Source organism: Lethenteron reissneri, chromosome 50, assembly GCF_015708825.2.
Source record: "Lethenteron reissneri isolate LAM-NWPU_2019-01 chromosome 50, ASM1570882v1, whole genome shotgun sequence".
NCBI lineage: Eukaryota > Metazoa > Chordata > Hyperoartia > Petromyzontiformes > Petromyzontidae > Lethenteron > Lethenteron reissneri.
The window spans coordinates 5,717,196-5,743,172 of record NC_083828.1 but is presented as its reverse complement, the minus strand read 5'-3'; the positions used below and the strand labels follow the sequence as shown (position 1 = coordinate 5,743,172).

At 46.1% G+C, this 25,977-nt stretch overlaps 1 protein-coding gene across 2 annotated transcripts in view; it reads left to right on the top strand.

Moving 5' to 3' along the window:
- LOC133355128 (BDNF/NT-3 growth factors receptor-like) overlaps positions 1–25,977 on the top strand; it is a 302,261-nt gene that overhangs the window by 125,808 nt on the left and 150,476 nt on the right. The window contains exons 8-11 of one of the 2 annotated variants that reach the window (XM_061572440.1): positions 9,786–10,097; positions 12,814–12,837; positions 13,218–13,273; positions 13,562–13,664. In XM_061572440.1, coding sequence (XP_061428424.1) covers positions 9,786–10,097; positions 12,814–12,837; positions 13,218–13,273; positions 13,562–13,664 — 495 coding nt within the window. The remainder of the gene's footprint in view (positions 1–9,785; positions 10,098–12,813; positions 12,838–13,217; positions 13,274–13,561; positions 13,665–25,977) is intronic. The other variant, XM_061572441.1, reaches the window with a different exon arrangement.

Genomic DNA, 25,977 nt, shown 5'->3' with positions numbered 1-25,977 from the left:
AATATGTGACTGAGTGCAAGCAGAAAATCCAAGAAAAGACAGCAACATATTGCAGAAAAAAACACCGTACACCAACGCTGTGTGCAAAAATCCCATTGGGATGCAAGTCAAACAACCAACAACAACCACAAGACAACTTAGATTAAGGCCATCAGTCTAACTCTGTACTACAACAACACAAACATGGCCAAACCAATACACTTTTCGAAATCACCAAAATAAAACCAATGAAACAGTAATCATAGGAACTGTGACGGAATTTTCTAGTCTAGGGGCACCCTCAGTGTCAGCTGTCCCTGTGCATTAGTCTGCCAGTAAGGGGCGATCACTGCTGCTGTTTGTGTATAATCCCAATTGAGCAATGTTCGGGCAAATAAGAAGAGGTTTTTCCCTTTCTGCCACTAAAACAGGAGATGTTAAGATTATCGAACACCAAATAAATACTCTTAGGTTTTTTTCGGTAAAGTCACGTAGGAAAAAAATGAAATTAAAATTAATAAAAGTAATAATAGAAATAAAATAAAATAATATAATATGAAATAATATTTCTAAATAAAATAATATTTCTATTATTACTTTTATTATTTTTATTTTTATTTTTTTACCTACGTGACTTTACCGAAAAAACCTAAGAGTATGAATCCTTGCAATCACGATAGCTTCAAATCTAGAACCAAATAGTAGTAGGTTTTTACCCTTTTAAACTGGTACAAAACTGACACCTTTATTCAAGGCAGTTTTGTACCAGTTTAAAAGGGTAAAAACCTACTACTATATTTTGCCACTGGTAAAAGAGATCTCATAGTTGAACCAAATAGATAACTTTTTGCAAGGAATCAAAGTCTACATTAACCACACGTACTTGTGGTAGACGTGATACCTTGCAAAGGTATCTATTTGGTCTTTGAACATGGTAACACCTCCTGTTAATTTTTGCCAGAAACAATATTTTTTGTTGATACTGGCAACAACAACAACAAAAAAGTATCGTATAGATATTCGGGTAACTCTTCAAATTTTGGGGGGAATTTGAAGAGTGAAGCCGGCAAGCAACGGATCGACGTTCACCAAGGAGCGGGCTGCACGCGGTGACATTTTTTGCGGTTAACACAAACCACGGTTAAATTTCGATTTAAAGCTTTGCAGGGATTCATCTTCTTGGTTCTTTCGGTAAAGTCACGTAGAAGGGAAATAATAAAATAATAAAAATAAAACATAATAAAATAATTCTCACGACGTTTCGGCCACAACGCAAGCAGCCGTCCTCAGGTGAAGAACAGGTCTGTCGGGAAGACAGCAACGTCGTGAGAATTATTTTATTATGTTTTATTTTTATTATTTTATTATTTCCCTTCTACGTGACTTTACCGAAAGAACCAAGAAGACAAACCACGGTAACAACCAGGGCAAGCACTCCGGAATGGAACCCGCAAACCTCGGCAAAAACAAACCACCGCTGTGCCGTTGTTGTCACCACGGCACGGTATACAAAGAACGTACTGAAACTACACGAGTCGGTCAATGGAAGGAGAATCAAACAGTATTATTTGGCCGCCAGCCACACGGTACACTCTTTAAATGAACCCCTTGGAACGTGGCGAGCCGCTACCACACTCCAGTCGCCGTGAATATTGGCCCACATCAAAAACGAAAACAAAGAGTGGCCCTCCCACGTTTGTGAATTGATTGGAGTCGAGCAGCAGCTGCTGCGCGCCCCTAAACGTGCTTGGCCTGCCACCTGAAACGCTCTTAGGAAACACGGAGTCTCCGATACACGGAGTCTCGGATGCACGTCAACACAGCATCGCTGTTGCGTGATCCTGCAGGTGCTGGAGAGGAGTCTTTAGTTATTCCCTCCCACCCCCCGCTCTGCTTTCAATATTTTAGTTGTTGTTGCCGTCGTTGTTACTTTTTCGTTTACTTTACTTTTTGCCCGTCGATTCCGTCATACGTTCTTTATATTCGTGAGCACCCTTCAAAAAATGGCATGTGAGTGCAATGGTTGCGCTTCGGTCTAGATTCGAAGCTTTCGTGACTGCAAGGATTCATATTCTTAGGTTTTTTCGGTAAAGTCACGTCGGTAAAACATGAAAATTTAGAAAAGTAACATAGGCAAAACATTAAAATTAATAAAAGTAACATAAAATAAAAATCACGACGTTTCGGAGGCAACACAAGCTTCCGTCTTCAGGTGGAACCGTCACAGCCACGACAGCTGTATCAAGTAAATGAGAGATTGCAAGAGCTACCACTTCGTATATATAATGGTTGAAGAGGGGCGAAGGGCCAAGTACGGCACACTTTTTATTCATATGGTAAGGTGAGGCTAACAATAGTGTGAAAAGGAGAAAACAGCTAAACATGGTAAAACAAGCCTGGCTATCTATCAATAACCTGTAATAGTTGTCTGTCAAATAAGTGTAGTTAAATCTTTTTTTTTGCTTCGTCCTGCGCATGGTCGCACTTTCACCTTTGCTCAGTCAGTGTCAGCCGCTGACGTCGTGATGGGTTTCTCTTTTCATTCCTCTTGCTCCGTGACCCCCCCCCCACCCCCGTACCGTCCCCATCCCGCTGTAATATGCACTGATGTCCACTTTATCGAGGGCGCTAGTGGCGCCTAATATAAAGATTGATTGATCGATAATGAACGAGGAGGCGGGATTCTGCCGTGGGGATGTCAACCGCGCTCTGGACGCACACGGGCAAGGCTCTCATCTTAATAGCGAACGACAGACAAAGGCGTTCAATAATTCATGCGGACGCGCGAAAATGCTTTTCTTTAATTAAATGATGAATGAGGACGATAACTACCTCGCTCCTTATTAAATGCTTACTCTTTGCAAGTGCATTCATTCTCACGAAGCGACACGCCCATGACCACGCGAGGTCTGGCCGGCCCTCGCCAAGCTAAGCAAGCGTTGAGGCTGGAGAGTGCCTGGCATGGGCGATCGCTGTGCACGAGCGGGTGCTGCCGGGGGGGCGGGTGGTGTGGGCAGTGCACCCAGTTATCGTCCGATATTTCTGAATTTAATTTCTTGATTCTGCACTGCTCACCTTCACCAACCGGCACGCCAACCGAGCCGTCAAACAAAGTCCCCGCGAGCCACACACCTCGCCACGGCCTTTGTCCAGCGGTGGATTGACGAAGGGCACCCACACATCGCTCACGCTCCACACTGGAGAGGCGTCAAGCTCCCTGCGCCCTCTTGCTCACGCTCCGTGGCCATGTCCCTCTCATTACCGCCTCCTCTCCTCCATCCTCTGGCTTCTTGGTCGCTCACCCGCTGCCTTGAGGCCATTTTTCCTTAAATTTTTCCTTTTTATTTTCACTTAAAAATTTTTCTTCTTTTTTCCCTACTTGTTCTCCTACTTTTCCCCCTTCTTTTGTTCCTTTTTTATTTTTCCTTTCTTTTTTTCCTTCTTTTTTCCTTCCTCACCGACTTTTCCCCCTTCTTTTGTTCCTTTTTTAAATTTTCCTTTCTTTTTTTCCTTCTTTTTTCCTTCCTCGCCGACTTTTCCCCCCTTCTTTTTTCCTTTCCCCCCCCCCTAATTTTTCCTTCTTTTTTTCCTCCCTTACAATTTCTGCAACCTGCGTTTCGGATGACTTCGTCGCGTGTCACCGCCGACGTCGATTGTGACGCCCCCCCCGTGGCTCCGTCGCGACTCCCGCGGCCCCCCTCGTCACGCGGCACAGTCGTTACGGAACGCGCGCACATTAAGCCCCACGCGGCTCTCTCTCTCTCCTTTGGCGATGCAGAGCGGTCGCGTTCGCAAACCGTAGGCCGCACTCAACTTTGAAGTCTCAAAGTTGGGCCTGGGCCGGACTGCGCGTACTGTGCTTTACGTATGTGCGACGTTGAACTGCTTCCGCACCTGCGCGTAGCCAACCAACGCTCCTCTGTTGGCTTATTGCACAATTAATTCATTAATGAGCCCTATGCAGTAATTTGCAGGAGATCTTTCGATATTAGGACGTTTGGCCAGTACCGGTTCCGCATTGTATAGTTGTTTTTTTTAGCTATGGGAGGAAACGGGAAAATTCCAACCCAATATTAACGTGTGAGAATATGTATGTGTGTTGTAGCTGTTTCACTTATAAACATATATAATAATTCCCCGGGACCCATCGCGAGTGAATTATGTCCAAGTTTCTCTTTCTCTCCCTTCGTGTCAAGGCATTGTATCATTTGCATGGTAATGAAAAGACCGGCGCCACGAGGCTGTGGCCAGAATGCTCAAATAGACGTCTGGGTTTTACGAGTTTTATTTTATTTTTACTTCGCCCTGCCTGGAGGATTCATCGCTCATATAATGAGGTGTGCTGCTCAAATGTTGTTAGAATGCCCTGAATTAGTGATATGGGTTTAGAATGAGCTTCCCCTCCGCCCGCCCCCCGGTCCCCCCCCCACCCCGTATAACTAAGCATATCGCTTTCCTGTATCTGCAGCACGACTGCCGAAAATAAAGGGATGCAGTTTGCATGAAAGAACAACCAAAGGAAGAGACTCAATTAGACGTTTTAAATACAATATACCGTCTGGTTGATGACCAGCAATGATGATGATGATGACGACGACGATGGCGGAAGGGGCAGCTGATGGAAGGAACACGTCCCAGAGGTTGACCGGCGTGCATATGGAGCGATGAAACGCACGTACAGGTGCTGGGAGGGTTGTTACATCGCGGGGTCGTGCGAGAGATGGTGACGGCTCAGGGGTGAGAGAGGGGGGCGGTGGGCTTTGATCCGGCAGTGGATTGACCATGGCTGATGACGACGATACACAACCCTGGCTTTAGGAGTACAATTTACACGCAGTGTAGTGTCGTTTACGGCGCCGTGAATTCACGGACGTTCTTGCACGTACTCCGATGGGACGTATTCGGGTATGAACACGAGATGATGATATTCAAATTGTCCGACGTACTCAACTTACGTTATGGCAGCACATAACCGGGTTTTTTTTGCGTTAGATTGCATAAATATAAATGTGCTGTTCGACCCGCCACCACCGGGCACAGCCAATTAGTAAGGTTTGTCACGTCAACAGAGTAAACCCACAACATTTACTATGTTGTGGATTTGCTCTCCAACACACCAGTGTGCTGAAGCAGCAATTAATTGGCATGTTCTGTTTACGTGACAAACCTTACTTATTGGCTGTGTCTGGTGGTGGCGAGTTTAACGACGCATTTGTATTTACGCGATCTAACAAAAAAAATACCCTCTATTTGGATGCTATTGGTCGCGAAAGCACGCCAATCGCATTATGCTCACCCTTAATTTCTCATATTTCTTGAGAGCTGGTTTTTGCGTTCAGTTTGTTGTCCTCTCTCTCGCCCTTCCGATGAGCATGGATGGCTACGTAGGGTGTGAAGGAAGTTGACGTACTTATCATTTGGCGGCGCAATTTCTTCACGAGAGAAAAAATCTGTGGGCTCGCGCTCGCATTTTATTTTTTTGCACAACGCCGCTCTGGACCCAGCACCTGCTGTAGCGGTCTGGCCAAGCTGGGCCCCACGGTCCACGCGGCGAGAATTCTTAAAACGTTTCCGCTCTCACAGGAACGCCCCACGGGGGTTGGTTGGCAACGCAGGGCAGCGGGTGGAGGGTTTACCAGGGAATTCGAGGCCCCGACAGAGAGGAGGACGCACCATGCTTGACGAGGGGAAAGGGCGGCAGGCGAGAGAGAGAGTAAGCAGAGAAAGAGCTGAGAGTGAGAGAAAATGAAACGAGGGCGAGCAGGGAAAGAGAGCAGAGAGGGAACGAAAGCGGAGAGAGCGAAAGCAAAGAGAGGGGGCGAGCTGAGTGAGAGAGTGGAGAGAGTGAGCGAGAGAGTGAGCGAGAGGTGGGGGTTTACATAAAGCAAAGTTATACAAAAAATTACAAAATGATGAACAAAGCAAAGTGCCGACTACACCGAGCATCTTCTTGTTTCCAGTGATCGTAAAAAAAAGAGAGAGTGAGAGCGGCAGAGAGAGAGTGAGCGAGAGAGAAAGTGAGCAGTGAGAGAGAGCGAGCGAGCGAGAGAGTGAGCGAGAGAAAAAGGTTACATAAAGCCCAGTTTAAAAAAATTACGAAATGATGAACGAAGCAAAGTGCCGAATACACCGAGCATCTTATTGTTTCCACTGATCGTAAAATAAAAAAAATAAAAAATAAAAAAAATGAAAAAGAGAGAGAGAGTGGCAGAGAGAGCGAGAGAGAGAGAGCGGAGAACGAGAGAAGTGTGCCGATGAACGTTGGGTGTGGAAGAGCGGCAATGCTCGAAGAATTTACATTCCGCGCGCGACGACGGGCGCTGAACGCGCCGCTGCGCTGCGGTTCTGATTTATTTATGGAGGGCATCATTGTTTGCAGGAGGAGCCAGAACGCCTCATTCCATAATTCGGAGACCTCCATCGGGGGGCATTGTCACGGAGTGCGTTGCCGTACGATGCGAAATGTTATCTTTTCATTCCCGTCTGTGTTTTTTTTAATATATGGCCACGTTTCTGAAAAGAAACCGCTCCTTTCGAACACCCTGTCTGTAATTAAGTTTGGCCCATTTATTAGTGGATGTGTGTGTGTGTCCGTGTATTGCTTGTGAACGGAGGCCTTCGAGACTCAGTATCTTTGAAAAAGAGCTACGTTGCTCTGTTGATTCCTCCAGTCTAAATAAAGATTCTGATTCAATAGGCAGCTAAGGAATGAAATGTATATGTAGAGGGTCCAAGGTGGGCATTCGTGAAGAAACACAGTCCATTTACCTTTCTATAATAAAGCCCCAAAGTGAACATCTCAAATTAGATGAGTTATAAAAATAGAACAAAAAATATTTCAATTGATTTTTTTTTATCTGGTTAAAATGACCAGCAAATTTTCTTCTGTAAGGAGGAGCCAAGGATGTCTACGGAGGAGATGGAGCGATGAAATCGGTGTATTTGAGGGTTGTTTAGTCCATTACTACATCGCGGTATCCAATGGTAGATAAATAATGGCTGTTGCTGCTGCTGATTATGATGAATTTGCCATAATATAGTTTTTGACAGGACCCCCTCATATTTTAAAACGCCAACTGGCAAAGCCTCTCCTTTTCAAAGTGGCGATTTAATAAACATTTATTTGTTTAACCAAGCACTACAAAAACTAAAATCCGCCCTGCAGTCAGAAAAAAAAATAACAACGTAATAAAGCATTGTACGTGTATGTCAAACACGAGCATACGTGACGGTTCAAGCCTCCAGCCACGTGCCTCATAGGCAGAGCGAGCGGCTCGCAGTTGTAAGGTTGCGAGTTCAACTCCTGGCCGAGGGGGTTGACTCAGCCCATCATCTCTCCAGGGTCGGATAAACAAGTTCCATAATATAGTTTATTTTTTTGGGTCAGATCGCGTTATTTATAAATGTGTTGTAACCCTCCACCACCCGACACGGCCAAACAGTAAAAAACTTGACACATTTTTTACTGTTTGGCCGTGTCGGGTGGTGGAGGGTTATGACACATTTTATAAATAACGCGATCTGACCCAAAAAATATATATATATTATGAATAATATTGGTCGCGAAAGCCTACGTGTTAAATTTAACAAGTTCCACTTTGTTGGGAAAGCCAACCGTGCCTGTCCTGCGAATTGACTCCCCCCCACCCCACCCATCAAAGGATAGAACAAATCCCAACCGCTGGCTCTTGCAGGGCTCCAAACAACCTTGAGCAGCAGGCAAAGCACTGAGACTCTCTGCTGGTAAGCGTCCGCAGACATTTGGAAAGCTGAAGCCCGTCGCAGTCTGCCAGAGCATTGACGCAGTTCGCAGGCCGAGAGGCAGACTGAATATATTACAACCGCGGCACGCAGTTAGGCTTGTCGTTTCTTTCAGACGGAAACAGAAATTGAAGTGACGACGCACGCCTCGGCTACTTTGTAAGCACGGATTTAAAGTGCAGCTTGCCTGCGTGGCCCCGTTTTACTAGGCGCTTGGCCGTGGCGTAGCCGATGTCCATTGTGTGACGTGTGTCCACGTTGCCATCTGGACGTCATTGACTCGAATCCGGATATGATCTGTCGAGCTAAATGCCTCAAAGAAAAACAACAGGGGCCCCATATATATACTAGGTTGTTGTGGCGCCCCCGCACAAACACAACCTGCAGCGTCCCCGAACAACCACAGCCTGCGGCACCCCCCAACAACCACAGCCTGCGGCACCCCCCAACAACCACAGCGTGCAGCCAACAGACTTGTCAAGTAAATCCTTACGATCCACTCGCACAGCGTGCGGTGGGCCTTCATCCAGCAGTGGATTTAAGCACCAAAAAAACTCGAGTGCTAATGTAATGGACGGAGCACGGATCTCCCTCAGGGCAGCAGTGGACAGAGCACGGCTCTCCCTCACACCACAACAACACGAATTGGGCCGCTCGCGGTCACGTGACGCACTTCAACCAATCCGGGGGCGTGCATGTTTTGGAGGAGCGCACCTCTTGGTTGGCTGCTTGCTCGCAGTCACGTGACGCACTTCAACCAATCCGGGGGCGTTAATCACATTCACAGAAGGACAGATCTGGGCTATTATATAAGTGTATTTTTTAAAGGGCCAGAAATCGATCGAAATGACTCTCAAGACCTAAATCTTGACGAAGCCTTCTCGTCGTGACCAGCAGACATTTAGCTCCTGAACCAGATTGCCGCCACCATCAAGCGCGAGAATTAGAACTGGTTTTAAGACCTTTCCGTCCACAGGAACCTTGGTACGTTATTTTTGTTTGCGCAGACAAGCTGCACATTCGGTTGGCAATGTACATTCGGGGCTTAATTTCTCACTTAATATCGTCCGGAATGCTGCTTGGCTTGGCTTGGAGTTGTGATTATCGGTGTAAGGCACTACCACTAGAGCACAATGTACACCCATTAGAATCTTACGTTATTGTACCATATATTGCTATGCACTGCCCCGCAGAAGTATAATGAGGACAAAGTAAACCAGGGTTGTATGTGGTATTGCAATTTAAAAATATATGCATTAGGCTTATTAACCCAGGAAAGCCTCACTGAATCTCTTTTGTAGTCACGTGTTTGTAGTTTTTGTAGTGGTTGTGCGATGTCGCTGTTTTTAATCCCGAAGATTAATTTGCAGTCAATGTTTTTAAATCCTTGGGATGTTGTTTGGACCAATACCAGATACATTGTGCTCTTCCGTCCGATATGAGGAAGCCACTGGGACTGTGCACTCCTTGAGTCCAGATTGAAAACTCACTTCTGTAGAGCAGCTTTTAATGTCAGTTTGTTATCCTTTCCCCGCACACCTCCGATTATCACGGTTGGCTACGCACGGTGCGAAAGAAGTTCAACATACATTGTTCTTTGTTTGCCTTGAGGTACGAACGTTACCACTGGGAGCCACGACGTGCAAGATTTGAACTCCCTCGCCTATTGGCAGGAGGTCGTCGGTTCCATTCCCACCCAGACGCCTGCATATTTAAGTTTGTTTGTCTCTGTCTCTCTCTCTCCCCCCATGGTTGCGTGCATTTTTCTCCGGGTCCTCCGTTTTTCCCCCTTCCACATTTAGAAGCAACTTTGTGCGTTCAGAGTACTTGGCTGCTATACATTTCCCACGTGATGATCGGCGACTCCGTTGGACTATCATTTGTGACAGCCAGGTTGCTTCTGAAAAAAGAGCTACACAGCACAGTGGGCCTTACGTGGTTTATATATAACAACAAAAAATCGAGCACCGTTGCCACCACTGCTGCACCGTCCGGTTAATGACTGTCACTCTCTCTCTCGCGCGCGTGCCCGCTCTTCCGCGCAGACAAGCCGCGCATTTTCGCGCTGCACGCACCACAGAGGGACCACGCCTGGTGCATCCCGTTCTCGGTGCGGGGCAACCCCATGCCCAAGCTCAGCTGGCTGTACCAGGGCGAGCCCCTCAACGAGTCCGACTTTGTGGCCACGACCTACACGGAGAAGCCGCTGTTCGAGGAGAGTCGCTCGGACGAGATCCACGGCTGCCTGACCCTCGACCTGGCGTCGCACCACGACAACGGCAACTACACGCTCGTCATCAGCAACGAGCTGGACCGCGACGTGCGCACCGTCTACGCTCACTTCATGGACGCCCCAGGTGAGCGGGCGCGCGTACCTCGAGAACGCCTCACTCCCACACCGCAAAGACTCCCATTGCTGCCGTTTACCGCCGGCTACCGCGTGCTCCGGCAAAAAAATGGGCGCCACGGCGGCGAGATGTTAACTTCCCTCGCGCGGCGTGCGGGAGGCAGAGGTCGCAAACGGGTTTTGATTCCTTACCCGTACCCGGCCGCACCAGGGTCGCAAAAGGGTACCCGTACCTGGTCGGGTACGTGTACCCGTTCCCTACCCGTACCCGTACCCTACCCGAAATGAGTGACAAACGGTTACTCACCAGTGACTCACGGCCTACCCGTACCCGTACCCGGCCGCACCAGGGTCGCAAACGGCTACCCGTACCCGGCCGGGTACGGGTAGCTGGGTATCGGGTAGGGTACGGGTATCGGGTACCCGGTTGCGACCTCTGGCGGGAGGCTCGTGGGTTCGACTCTGACCGTGGCGCCTGTAACGTTCGGAGTTTGCTTGTCGACGCGCCCTTCGCGGACGCAGCATGTATGCGTGCGCGTCGCACACACGCCATCGCGCAACGAGAAATCGAGCGCACTCGCGTGTATCGTGCGCTTCTCCGTGATGAGTTTGTTGTTGTTGTCCTTCCCCACGACCATATGATTAGCGCGGTGGGGATACGTATGGTGCAAAAGAAGTTCAACGTGCGTGCATACATACTTGTCAAAAATGGATTGCCAGCCACGATTTAGATGTTGTGTTTCGTGTGAAACGGCATGTTTCACCACTCGCACTTCTTATGCCGATTTTTACAACCTTTTTAAAATCCTTAATTGGTTCAAACTTTTAAAATAAAACTTTTACATTTTAAATTATATGATTTCTTACCTTTTTTTATTTCACTTGTATCATTCATTTATTTGCCTATAACGTGTCATGTCTGTCACGGAAACGGTCTTTTTTTTTTATTAATAATGAAACTTGATTTAAGAGCTTCTTAGCTCGCAGGGTACTTCAAAAGAAACTGAATCTAAGCACGTGGGTTCGTCCAGGGAAGTACATATTTTTTGTTGGCGATACGGAATGCCGATCTCGTGCAGCTGCGTGTACATACGTATGTTGAACTTCTTTCGCGCCGTACGTAACCAACCGTGCCAATCGGAGGTGCGGCTGCGGTTCGAACCAATCTTTCCTGAACGCCCTTACCACCACTCCTGCCCACAACATCCTCCGTCCAGCCGAGGATGGATGAACAGAGCTCTTGCTTATAAATGCTTTCAACTTTAATTCATAATCCACGTAGCCTCGAACACGACGCTGCCATCTGTGCGAAACGGACGTCGTTAACTCGAATCCGAATTTGATCGGTCGAGCTAAATGTCTCAAACAAAAAGAACAGAGGTCCTTATATATATTAAATGGCCGTCGTGTGTGTCGTAAGCCCTCCTCCACCTGACACAGCCAATTAATAAACGTGTCACGTGCATCAAAAACGTGGCCAAATGTATGGCTGCTTCAGCAATGTATCGTTGTTGTTAATCTGGTCGTTGTAGAGCAAATCTCGCAACATTTGTACACGGGAACGATGTTTCGATGGAGATCAGACGCAGCATCGTCGGGTTGTGAACAGGAGCTCAGATCTCGAGGGACAACTTTTATTCATTGACTTCGTCAGGTGGAGGAACGTGGACGAAAGACACATTTGTATTACGACCAAACCGAAAAGAATTTGATTATGAATAATAATAATATTCATATTCTTGGGTCTTTTGGTTAAGTCACGTAGATAGGTTCAATGAAAATAACAAAAAATAACAAAAAACTACGACGTTTCAATCGCAACACAAGCGCTTGTATTGCGATCGAAACGTCGTAGTTTTTTGTTATGTTTTGTTATTTTCTTTTAACCTATCTACGTGCCTTTACCGAAAGACCTAAGAATATGAATTCCTGCAGTCACGAAAGCTTTAAGTCAAAATAATAATAATATATCGGTTGTCAAAGCCCACGTGTAAACTATGAGACCTCCTTTACAAGTGGCAAAATATAGTAGTAGGTTTTTACCATTTAAACTGGTACAAAAACTGACACCTTTATACAAGGCATCATGTTTGCAATAACCACAACACAAGCAGTCAAAATGCAAACAAAAAGAAACAATTCTGATAATGATAATGATATGCACTGTCCTTGAAGTTGATTGGTCCACACCCGAGACAGCTTTTCTTAGAGCCTAGTCTCCATTGGTGTTGGACCGGATGACGCCAAAAGGCGTACAACTCAAAGACAGTGCACTATCAGAGTATTGAGAGCTCAGGGTAAGCATTCACACTATGAGACCTCCTTTAGTTTAAAGGGTAAAAACCTACTACCCACGTGTAAAGTTATCGTATGACTGGCTCGCTTATGAACGCCAACTGTGTGATGTGGACAGTAAACTAACTTGGCCATAGTCAAGTTGCTTCAAGCAACGGCAATCTGCGGGTGGCTCGCTCTCGGTTCACATTTATTTTCACCGCTATTCTTTGGCAGACTACTTTACTTTTTTTTTTAATGGCAAGATTCGTGAACTGGATTTCCATCGAGTGACTTTCACGCGTGGAGTATCTTTTCCTTCACGCGTGAATTTTTTTTTTTAAACCAAAAAAAAATGTTTGAAAAGTTTTAGCGAGGGAATTATAATAAAAAAAATATTTCTTTATTCATCATTTTTTTCTTTACAAACTGTATTCATTTTCATTTAACAGATATTCTTCCAGATGCTTATTACGGTAAGCGCTTCAGCTGTTCACACTCATTAAGCGCATTAAACCTGTGGCGTGTATCAGTCTCACTCGACATCGTGTAAAACCAAAAAACACTGTTTCGCATCGATCACAGGGTCTGTGTATTTACAGCCAATCAGCTACGCACACAGTTTGATTGCAAATGAGAGCACGGGCAATACTTCTGAATTAGCAGCAAATACACGGCAAAGTGCATTTGTCACCCGTGCAAAAGTCTCTCGCGGTGTACATCTTGTGTAATGTGACAGCCTTATGTGCGTGTGTATATATGCTCACACACACACACAGTGACCCAACGGCTACATTCATTATGATGCATACATGCTGCTGTTGCTGCTGTGTACTCTTTTATTTATTACTTTCAGAGGATGTCACGCAACCGTACAATGAAATATCGCGTGTCGGAGAGGATTCGTTTGCGGTAGGTGTCAAGATGGGTCGTAAATTTGGACCAATTAACATTTCGCACCCAACTTACCCAAACAACCAACCACCGCTATTTACAGCTCACGTTTAAAAAAAAATACATGTGCTACTTGCGGGCAATAACTAACGGTGTTACATGACTTGGATGTGCGATTTCACGATGAAAAAAATATTATCCATTGTATATAAGGTGACATATTGTTCAATGGCCCTTATTGATAACGATGATTTTCTGCTGCCAATGATGATGATGATGTTCAGAGTTGTTTTGTTTGGTTTTCAGGTGTACATCGCTGTGAGCATCGCCGCGTTTGTGTGCATTCTCTTGGCGTCTCTTCTCGTCCTCATCAACAAGTACAACCTGCGGAGCAAGTTTGGAATGAAAGGTAAATTTATTTTTTACAACGAATTAAACAAATTAACACACACACAGAACTGTGCAATCTTGATATACGATAACCTGTTTGGTCCTGCTGGTATGTGCCTAATTAATTACACTGGTCAACAACAAAAAAAACATTTTTTTCTGGCCTGGACTTTTGCAGCTGTTTTAGACTAAATTCAGGGTGCTGATTCATTGATTTTACCCGAAATAAACTTTGTCACTTATGATTGCAAGTTGTTGCGAGTCAGTAACTGCTTTAGTGTTAAAATATGGTGCTGTATTTTTAGGATAGTGTGTTTATATATAATTTATTGTAGATATACACATTTATTTAATATTTTTCTTCTGTAGTTTTTATTGAAAATGCATTATTTGATATCTCAAAAAACAGATTTGGAATCAGCACCACAAAATTACCTTAAAACCGTTGGAATACCTTATGCCAGAAAAAGTGTGTTGACCAGTGTTATCAATGTCTCATTTTAATTACCTTCATATTTCTCGATATTTAAATTTTAAACAACTTTTTAATGGTGGTAGGGTGTCCCACAGGTTGGCATTTAGTCTGGCCCACAGGCTGGCCTACAGTCTGGTCTACAATCTGCCCCAGAGGCTGGGCCACAGGTTGGGCCACAGGATGGCCCATAGGCTGCCCCAGAGGCTGGCCCATAGGTTGGCCCGTGGGGCTACTGTATATTTTGAGTTTGCGTGTCCCTCTCTTTACCGTGGTCGCGTGGATTTTTCTCCAGGTCCTCCGATTTTTCCCCTCCACATTAGAACCAACGTCACGCGTTTCCAGTGTCCGGCTGCTGTACGTGCTAAGAAGCCACTTTGTTGAGATATGATTTGTGATAGCCAGGTCGTTTGTGAAAAAAAATAGCGATATTGCTCAGTAGACATTACCTGGTAAAATACATTAAAACATCGGTTTATTAATGCAGTATCGGAGGGAGCACTGTCTTGACAGTCTGGGGTTTGGTCGCCCGAAGTATCCACTGCCTTCTCACAAGCAGCGAATTGAGAGGGACCTCAGTTGGGTCACCGATCACTGCACCCAACAACAACAACAACAACAAATCCCCCATCGCATTAAATTCGAAATTTTCATTCAATTCAACAATTTGCAACTCTGATAATAATGAAACATGCTGGTTTGATCAGCGTGGGATGAAACTACTTGCCAAGCTCATTAAATACGTGTCCTCTGTGAGTTGAAATATAGGCTCATTGAATTGACTTTAGGTTTGGGATTTGAATCGAAATTGATTCACAGTGGACGTTCAAGATCCCCTGAACGGCATTGGAAAAAGGAGGCCACTGTGTTCCAGGGGGTCGGGGTTCCAAATGTTCTCAATAAAAAAAAATGGCACGCCACAAATTAGTCAATTGAGATAAATACTCATAGCACGCAAGCAATCATCGCCCCCTACTGGCAGACCAATACCCCCCAGGTCACTCTCGCAGAGAGACCCTATCCTTGTCTCTTGAATTCTCACTTGATTTCACGGAATACACTCGAAAACTTGGAATGTAATTGGGTGGAAAAATACATTAAAAACTCAATCCAAAACAAATTAGTGTTTCCAAGCTGCAAGAGTTAAAAAGAATGTAATTAACATTTCTGCACCTCAAAGTGTCGTGAGTCCAACTGAATCGCAAACGTTGTTCCTTTTAAACGCAACACTTTTATTTATAACACCGTAACACAAAGGGGTAACTGCCCCTTCACCAGATAAAGCCTAGGGTGGTGACCACCCAGCTAACTACTCTATACAGAGGAGTTACCAGAGGTGGGACAAAGTCATTGTTATGCAAGTCCAAGTCGAGTCTGAAGTCATCAAATTCATGACTCGAGTCTGACTCGAGTCCAAGTCACATGACTCGAGTCCACACCTCTGGGAGTTACTGCTACGAAGGGTCGGACCCTCACTCGGGTCTCCGACCACGTAGGTTGCCTCGTAGGACGAAGAGCTTCAGCTTGAGACGTAGAGCTTCCGCTTGTAGGTGTTCAGCTTTCAGATTGTAGATGTTCAGCTTTCAGCTTGTAGACGTTGAGCTTCCGCTTGTAGGTGTTCAGCTTCCAGCTTGTAGACGTAGAGCTTCCAGCTTGTAGACGTAGAGCTTCCAGCTTGTAGATGCTGAGCTTCCGGCTTGTAGGTGTTGAGCTTCCAGCTTGTAGGTGTTGAACTTCCAGCTTGTAGATGTTGAGCTTCCCGCTTGTGGGTGTTGAGCTTCCAGCTTGTAGAATGCAGCGACCCCGGTCCCTCTCAGAGACCTGCCTTATATCCCCCTACGGTCGGGGCTGCTCCGCCCTCAACCCTCCCGCCTTCTCGAGCATTCTCGTTCTCTCTCGATCTTTCTCAAGAGCTCTCCCTGGACACGTGACCACCCACTAGCCCCCCCACCTGGGGCCCCTTGTGTGGACTCTCCGGATCACGTGTCTACGGGGTCAACCAGACAACCAGAGTGCCATGGCCCGGGGCAACCCTGCCCCTGGGCTGACGCTCACCCACTCACTCCCCCTCGTGGGAGCCCCCACCACACACTGTGCGTGGTGCCCGCACTATCCCAGTGCTCACCAAGCCCCGCTAGGGCTGGTGTCACACACAGCCACCCACACGGTGCTGTCCACGATGTAGGAAACATCGAACGGCACTGCCCTTCCGGGCCGGCACCACACAGTGACATCCTTGATGTCACTACAAAAGCATAACTGTGGCATGACCTAAAAATGTGCTCTGTTTGCTGCTGGACGTTTGGTCTTTTGGACCTCTGAGCCGAGTACTTGGCAAACTGTGATAACACTGGTCAACACACTTTTCCAACGGTTTAAGGTAATTTTGGGGTGCTGATTCCAAATCTGGCATCAGTTTTTGTCTATCACATCAGGTTTTTGAGATATCAAATATTGCATTTTCAATAAAAACTGCAGAAGAAAAATATTAAATAAATGTGGATATCTACATAAAATTATATTATCAACACACTATCCTAAAAATACAGCACCATATTTTAACACTAAAGCAGTCACTGACTCGCAACAACTTGCAATCATTAGTGACAGAGTTAATATCGGGTAAAATCAATGAAAATGGGGTATGCCGATAGCATAAAAATTAGATGTGATAGAGCAAATGGAATCAGCACCCTGAAATTAGTCTAAATCAGCTGCAAAAGTCCAGGCCAGAATTGTTTTCATTTTTTTTTGTTGACCAGTGTAATAAAACTGACGGTGATAGCGCAACTGGGACTATGTCCTGGGATGTCACTTAGTGGACTAATTGCTCTTGCTGCTGTGAAGCGGAGCTTTGTATCCGTACATCGTTTTGTACGCCTCCGTTGTGATGACTTTTGCTGTTGTTGTTGTTGTGTATACCTTTAGTTTGTGTGACAATTCTTGATGTGTTTACCCGTTAAATGTTTTGGTAATTTTTCCACTACGGGTTTCATTTACTTAATAATAATAATTGCTATAAATAGGATTTAGCCCTTCATGCGATTAGGCGTATAATTAATGCACAGCTGTGTGAGATGCAATTAGCATGAATTACGCTGTATAAAACTCAAATTATTATTATAATTGAGGGGGGGGGGGCAGAGGGGGGGATGGAGGGGGGTAAACAGCACATAAATTACGGAGAAAAAAAACAATGGAACGAAAATAAATTATCCCCCCACCCCGCCCTGCCCCCCCGCATTTAAACCATAACCACTGCCACTGATTTCCTCGCTTTGCGATCGTGCTGGCTCGCAACCACAACGTGAGCGATGACGTTCGTCTGCGGTGAGTCAGCGTGCCCCCCCCCCCCCCGTCGCCCCGTCGCAAAGGGTTAACGCGTCGAAAATGAGCTCGGCAAATGGATCCTCCTGTTCGCCACAAGTCCGGCGTCTCGACTCACACGCACGCCCGTTCTGCAAGCAAATGAGCCTCACCAAACTGGATTACGCATCTGTTATCCGCCGCCTTCCCTCCTACACCCCTCCCCCGCCACCAAATAAAATGCAAATCCCATCGACGACACGACATTGGAAATCCACTCCCGCGTGCGGAGCACGTGTGCCCACGTGGTTGTCCGACGTCATTTATATGTCTGTAACGGGAACGGTGTTCCGCGGCGCTCGGTGCACGCCAATATTATCCACCCGCAAACCTGTGCCCAAATTGCCTGGCTTGTGCGCAACGCCCGGTGACAGTCAGTAACCTAAACAGGGCCCCCCGGTTTGCGCGAGGCTAGCTTAGCATAAAGAATGCGAGGCTGACAGCGGTTTTGTCAATGCCAGCGCTGGAAAGGCAAGGGCAGCTTGGTTGTGCGCGGTGCTGATCGCAACACCCGTTCGTGTGGCGTGCGGTCCTGCGAATCAAACTTGTCCGAACAGTCTGTGGCCTTCATCCCAGCGCATGGGGGAGACAATGGCCTTGTAAGGTATCTCTGGCATGCAGGAGCAAGGAGAGCACTTGAAATCTTAAGTTCGAAACAGTCTGGTTTTTATACCACCACCACCGCCGCCGTCGTCGTATTCGTGTTAATATCACGGTTGGCTACGTACGGTGCGAAAGAAGTTCTACATGCATATGAACGGTGGCGAGACGTTAACCACCTCGCCTGGTATACAGGGGGTCGTGGGTTCGATCCCGACCCTGACGCCTGCTGTATATTTGGAGTTTGCGTGTCTCTCTCTCATCATCATCACCACGGTGGCGAGACGTTAATTACCTCGCCTGTTATACGGGGGGTCGTGGGTTCGATCCCGACCCTGATGCCTAGAAATTTGGAGTTTGCATGCCTCTCTCTCTCTCTCTCTCCTCGTGATCGAGTGGATTTTTCTCCGGGTCCTCCGGGTTTTTTCCTCCACGTTTAGCATCAGCATGCGTTGAGAGTATTTGGGTGCTATACATTTTCGTTGAGCTATCATCTGTGATGGCCAGGTCGATACTGAAAAAGAGCGAGAGAGCTCAGTGGGCCTTACCTGGTAAAATAAAAAGAATTGTTTATAGTTTACACCATTGGAACCTCATTTGCCAGTAAAAAATATGATAATTGTTTTTTTACCCTTCTATCTGGCAACAAAACTGACACCTTTTTTTACAAGGAGTCATGTTTTGCATAGACTACAATACCTGCAGCCATAATGCAAACAAAAAACATAACTCTGATAATATATGCACTGTCCTTGAAGTTGATTGGTCCACACCCGAGACAGCTTTCCTTAGAGCCTAGTCTCACATGGGTTGGACCAGATGACGCCAAAAGTTTATCTCTCTGTTGGTTATTTTTGTATTTAATTTGGAGACATTTACCAATAGGTGCAGGCTGGCGCCGTGGTTAGCACGGCTGAGCTGCGAAGCCCAGCGCCCCCCGAGTTTGATTCACGTCCACGGCTAACATCAGTGGCGAGTGAGATACCGGATCTGGACCTGGGCTACCGCCCCCCGCCCTCTAAAACCAACCTGCAATGACAAGCGTGGAGAAGTATGATGCAAACGACCAAAACACGGCCGAAGGAAGGGCTTCTTCTAAAAGTAGATTGACGAAGGGTAGTGGATTGTTGGTATCAATGCCACACTGCAGTTGAATTACATGCGGCGTCGGCGTTGTTTGATGGTAATGTGTGCACGTGGGTGTGTAGCACAGCAGCAGCTCCATCTACCATACTCGTTTTTGTAATGCTTTAATATATATATATACATTCGATATCTGTTTGTTACGAGGGTTACATTGTACGAGTATCTGAAGACGATTGTAATATTTAGATAGTATGTACGTTAAATTTGTTATTATTAATACTACAATATCCCATCCTGGCCAAAACGATTCCATGGATTCCAGAATCTGATATTAATTTACTTAGGTTAAGCCTATATGTAGATTGAACTTCTTTTGCATCGTATGTAGCCAACAGTGCTATTATTTATCATGCACTGCCTCACCAGGAGAAGGCAGTGCAGCAAGTGGACTAATCGCTATCGGTTTCTATCTGTACGGGGATAGAGCGTTTCCCCCTCACGCAAGGCGTGTATTCCCTCCCTTTTTCATTGCTTCATGGCATTATTTTGGTGATTTCGAAAAGTGTATTGGTCTAGCCATGTTTGTTTGTTGTAGTACAGAGTTAGACTGATGGCCTTAATCTAAGTTGTCTTATGGTTGTTGTTGTTTGACTTGCATCCCACTGGGATTTTTGCACACAGCGTTGGTGTACGGTGTTTTTTTCTGCAATATTTCGCTGTCTTTTCTTGGATTTTCTGTTTGCACTTAGTCACATATTCACTTTAAGATGTTTTTTGTTCATGTTTTTTGTTTTTTGTTTGTTGCGGTTGCACCCGATTCAAGAGCCGAATGGCTCACAGGGCTATACCTAATAAATGAACTTAAACTTGGTATAAATGGGCTGAAAACATCTTAAAAGAGAGACCCAATGTGATGGCAGGACCCTCCTGAAATATAAGACTTCCACTCAAGTGTGCCGTCCTGGGTGACCAAGTCAATTACTATAATTATTTAGAGGGTCAATCTACATTGGGGGATCTTTGGACAATTATATTAAACGAAACAATTTTTATTTTACCAGGGAAGGCCCACATTAATGAGTTTCTGACTTCATGTGGCTGAGGGGGGGGGGATGAACAGCTGTTGTGTGTACAGGTTGGTGCAAATGTCTTTTAACCCCCCCCCCTCCCCAATTCAATTGACCCCTACCATTTGTTTTCTCCTTGCATATTAATTTCTGTTTTAAATAAGCCTTATTTTTTTACGTTTTAGAGAATTAAATCGTGGAATCACAACACATCTGGACCACGAACCGTTTAGAACAGGGGTGGGGAACCTTTTTACCGCCAAGGGCCATTTGGATATTTATAACATAATTCGCGGGCCATACAAAATTATCAATTTAAAAATTAGCCCGTTATATTTGGTCAAACATTTAATTAACTCAACCCCTAATGTGATGGGCTGGAACTGCTTCTCTTTGGCGAGGCGTGTGATGTCAGCTGGTATTGATGATGTTGTTGCTACTCGCAACTGCTTTTCCAGGTTTGCTCCTAGATTTATTGAATTTCGAGTCCCGCCTGCGGTTACCTTGGCAGGGCCACACCAAATGATTTCACGGGCCTCATACGGCCCGCGGGCCGGACGTTCCCCACCCCTACTTTAGAAGGAAGGGGCCAGGCATTGCCCACAAAGCCTCTTTGCTCGTGGACTATGGGGACAAGGCCCCGGATCCTGTTAATGGGAACGAGCCGCTCCTCGGGCTGTCCCCGGGACAGCTGAACCCGATTTCCCAGTTGTCATGGAAGCGGAGCATATAAGGCGAGATAAGGGATCTTTGCCTTAATCCATATGCGGTGCTGCTGCCGCGTATATAACACGGAATAAATTTGAAAAAAGATTGCAGCACGCGAACGAACAGAAGGTTGTTATTTGCTTTTGCAAAACACTTCACACCTTGGATAAAAAAAAAACCTCATTGCATGTTAATAGGAAACGTTAACACGCAGCACCTACGCTCGAGAGAGAGGAGTCACTCGACTGGTTTTACCAGAGTATTAATTAAGCCACTCCAATACAACGGCAGGCGGTGAATTGAGTCTTCCTTTGGTTTGCGAGGTAGGGGGGGGGCGGTCCCCTAAACAATGAGACTCCTCATAGATAATCCCTTCTGACATCTTCCCAAATAAATTATGGGCCAACTCCAAACGCATCAGCGGCAGCCGCTAAGCCTTTGCGCCTTCCCGGAGGAGAGGGGGGGTCCACAAGAACACAAAGCGAACCCGAGCTAAAGTTTAAGGGGACCCAAGTGGCTCAAAGGGACCCCCCCCCCCCGGGGATTCACGAGGTCGGAGAGAAAATATTGACGAACCGAGCAAATATCGCAGCTCAAATTCCGAATCCTAATCAACGAAACAAGACGATGAAAGAATTAGTTTTGTTAGACAATTAATATACATCTTCTTGGTTCTTTCGGTAAAGTCACGTAGAAGGGAAGTAATAAAATAATAAAAATAAAACATAATACAATACAATTCTCACGACGTTTCGGCCACAACGCAAGCAGCCGTCCTCAGGTGAAGAGAATTGTATTTTATTATGTTTTATTTTTATTATTTTATGATTTCCCTTCTACGTGACTTTACCGAAAGAACCAAGAAGATGAATCCCTGCAGTCACGAAAGCTTTAAATCAAAATTAATATACATTTCGTTTCTCGATCTTGACCGCGTCGTATATCTATCTCTCATCTCTGTGTGTGAGCGCGTGTCAACATTTATCTTATCTCACTTCATCTCTATGTCTCGTCCATATCCCCCTTCTGTCATCTCACGACAATGCTGATTTTATGAAGTGAAAGGGGTGGGGTGGGTCTCCTCCCCGCATTAGCTGATTTTTACTTCTATATTTGAGGGGGGTGGTGTGGCAGAGGTTCCATTTGCCCCTCCCATTAAGAATCGCGGGTGCATTAAACACACGTGATTATTGATTTATTTAACATCGTAATTGTAAATTATTGAAACTCAGTAAAGGTGTCCAATTTTGGCGGGGCGTTTCCTCCCCCCGACCAAAAAATAACATCTCCTCTCAGGGCCCAATGGACAACTACCACCACCATCATCACCACCGTCACCTCCACCACCGTCTTCCTCCTCCTCCTTAAAAAAAAACAAATGTAAACAGACCAACGCGGCGCCATGTAACCTTCATCCCCGTTACGCAAATCTCATCCACACCTCGGCGATCACCGACGGCGGATGAAAAGGAGCATCAACAAAAAAACAACCACAAAATAAAATGAAAGAGACTGCTGCTCAGCTGTCGCGACTGAACTCATTGGCCGCTCGCGAGGCGATGTCTGTTGCGCCTGAGTGGGGGAGGGCGTCTCTCGTAAGCGTCGCCGGCCGGTGACGAGGCATTGAGCCTTTTCCTTTGTTGCCAAGTGTTTGTTTGTGCAGACACGTATGGGCTTTGTGGCAACGGCGCTAAAAATGAAGGGGAAAAAAAAGGTGCGCGTGAGATTTGGCTACCAATTTTTATTTTCTCCCGAAACTGGCCCAGCATACTGAAGTGAAGTGAGCGCGCGTAATGAAGGCATTTATCAGTGACGGTGAAGAAATTAGCCTGATTGCTGTTTGTGCTCCTAATGGCTTTCCCGTGGGCTGCTTAAATAGCATGAAAAATGCCTCTTCCCAACCCACCCCCCACTGTTGTAATTATCGCCATTATTCTACTTAAGCAATGACCACAGCCACAGTTCATAAAACATATTTTTACAATTATTAGTATGCGCGCTGGCTTAGGCAATAATGTAAATCTGTCCGTGTGTTGACAACTTTGCTGGGCTACTGGGAGTTGATGTGGGTTTTTTTTCACCCACGTGGGTTGGTGGCGTCTTCCTTAAGCGCACCTCGCGCCAACAGTGACGTATGTCACGTCATGTCACGTGGTGTACATTGAACTTCTTTTTCGCCGTACGTAGCCAACCGTGAGTGGGTGAATGGGTGAGTGAGTGAGTGGGTTAGTGTATGTCTGTACGTTGAACTTCTTTCGCACCGTACGTAGCCAACCGTGCTAATAGGAGGCGCGGGTGGTGGTGGTGGAGGGGGACAACAACGATGATCGGGTGGAGGATTCGATGGGAGGCTGGTGGGGGGTGGGGGGTGGAATTTGCCCGGGGTGGATTCGTCGAGACGAATGCGATTTTTTTTTCTACCTCCCCCCTCGCCCCCTCAATATGTTTTATCTGTCGGGCAACATCATTGCAACGGGGGGATCTTTCATGGTTTATATAAACACATCGACTGTTGGGTATTGCCTAAGACATGTAGACTCTGGGGACCCAGAGGGGTGGTGGGGTGGGGTGGTGGTCTCATAGAAAGTAAAGGTTACAGCCATACACATTTTTTGCTCATGCCCATCAATCTCTATGGGTGTTGGGAAAAGTGCTTCCACTACAGAGTTACCCCCCCCCCCCCCACACCTGCCGCCACCTCGAGAGCGTGATTTGGTCTACTCTTCCACGCCGGTTAGGAGTCTCGGACGATAGGGGATTACTTGCACGCTAACCCCATCGGAATCAAAATATTTATACTGGAGGAATCCGATGACCTATGAAGCTTTTTTTTTACAGATGTCCAATAGGGGAACGGGTGTCGGAACGTGACATCGCACACAACGTCCGTGCGAATCGACAGACTGCGCTGAACCCATATTTTTGGTTCTTTCGGTAAAGTCACGTAGAAGGGAAATAATAAGATAATAAAAATTGAACATAATATAATACAATTCTCACGACGTTTCGGCCACAACGCAAGCAGCCGTCCTACGTGACTTTACCGAAGGAACCAAGAATATGATTCCCAGCAGTCACGAATGCGGTGCACCTGTTCACACTTCTGGGCGGACAGATTCAAGAACCCTTTTCCCCCCATCGCATCAACTGCCGCGACCCGCAGATGGAATCGAACCGGTGACCCGCCGGATCTCAAGTCCGACTGCGCTCGCCGGCATTGCCCGGTTCCATCGAAAACTGAGCACTGATTCAGGGCGGCGTCTCTAGGACAGCGGTAGAAAAATCACATTCCTGCGGAGGGATCTAGGTAGGAACGTTGGGTTGCTCGGTCAATGGCCAGGGTCAACGGCGGCGTGGTGTATTCCGCAAATATGGCCGACTGTGAGGGCGGGCACAAGCCGGCGTGAGTAGGTTAAACGTTGAGTTTTATAAGGGCACCACGGGGTGACCAAGCCTCTCCCCACCCAGCCCCACCCCTCCCACCCAGCCCCACCCTCCCCACCCAGCCCCTTCCCTGCACGACGGACACAATAATCCCCTGTGGGCTGGTGTAACCAGGAGGTTCCTACCAGTATTATCGCGACGTATTTCTACTCAAGATGGCTGCGGGCCCGTTGTTCGCAGTAGAGCGCCTAAGCTATTGTTTCATTTGGTCACTTCGTCACGAGAGGACAGATCCTCTTCAATTACACCACGATAACCGCAGAAACATTTAAACCGCCGGAGGCAGACGGGTGAAAAGATTACGACATTCATTAACTAAAGTTCATGGGCGCTCTCAATGAAATAAATCCACTTTTACTATCTTGGCCATATTTACATTCGGACAGCGCTGTTAACATGGTTGTTGCGCCACTGTAGACGAACACACTTTAATTACCGTACTGTACTGATAGTTGATATAACGCCGTGGATATATAACTGTTATATAATTGCATAAATACAGTACGTTACCGGAAAAACACACAATTTCCTTTCACGGCCATTTACAATTGAAGCATCGTAATTTTTTTACGATTACATTAATTTAATATCCTGCTGGAGATTTTTTTTTCTTTTTTTATGATTCAGAACACCCGCGGCAGCTTCAGCAAAAGCTCGTCAGGAATTTTGTTTCAATCAGGATTTAGGATAATAATCCATAGGCTGTTACCCGAGTTATAGGAAACCAAATATTATCGGATGAATTGTCCTTACGTTAATAAAACAAACATCGATTATCCTCCGTATAGTTTGATTAAAGTCTCGCTGGGCCCGTCGGATAACAGTTTGATTTTATCACTTTTTTAATTTCATGGGTTCTGAGTCATCAATGTTCCATCTCACGACCCTAATGAAGTGAGTTTTTATTTGTCTTCCCGACGCACCGTAGACAATCTAATAGCCAATTGGACTTACAGACAACCGCTTGCAAACAATTAGTGAATTTTTAATTTACAAACTAATTTTCGCAGCACTTCCACAAACAGCCGCGCTCAGCACCACAGGCGGCTGGAGGATTACAATTAAGATGGTTTTCACAACCAAAGTCAGCAAGTACATCCCAAATGGAAGCATTATGGTTGGCAAAAGCACAACGACGGATTATTTAATCCATCCGTGTGGAGCTTTGAGTGTTATTGCCTCGTATGCGGGGTGGGGGGGGGCACGGAGGCGAGATTTAACTACTTCGCCTGGTATACAAGAGGTCGTGGGTTTGATCCTGACCCTGACGATGCCTATATATTTGGAGTTTGCATATTCTCTCCGTGGTTGCATGGATTTTTCAACGGGTCCTACGGTTTTTCCCTTGACATTTCGAATCAACATCACGCGTTTAGAGTATTTGTCCGTTTTTGTTGGGAAAGATTAGCGTAAGGCGAAAGCCTGCGTGTTATACTGACTAACTTCTATGGGGAGGATAATTTTCTGAAAACCATACAATTGGAGAAAGTCGGCATCAAGCGAGTTGAAACCTGACGTCTCCGCTGGCGTTTCTTTAAAAGATACGCGATCTAACCCAACAACAACAATAAAAAAAACCTTTATTCGGA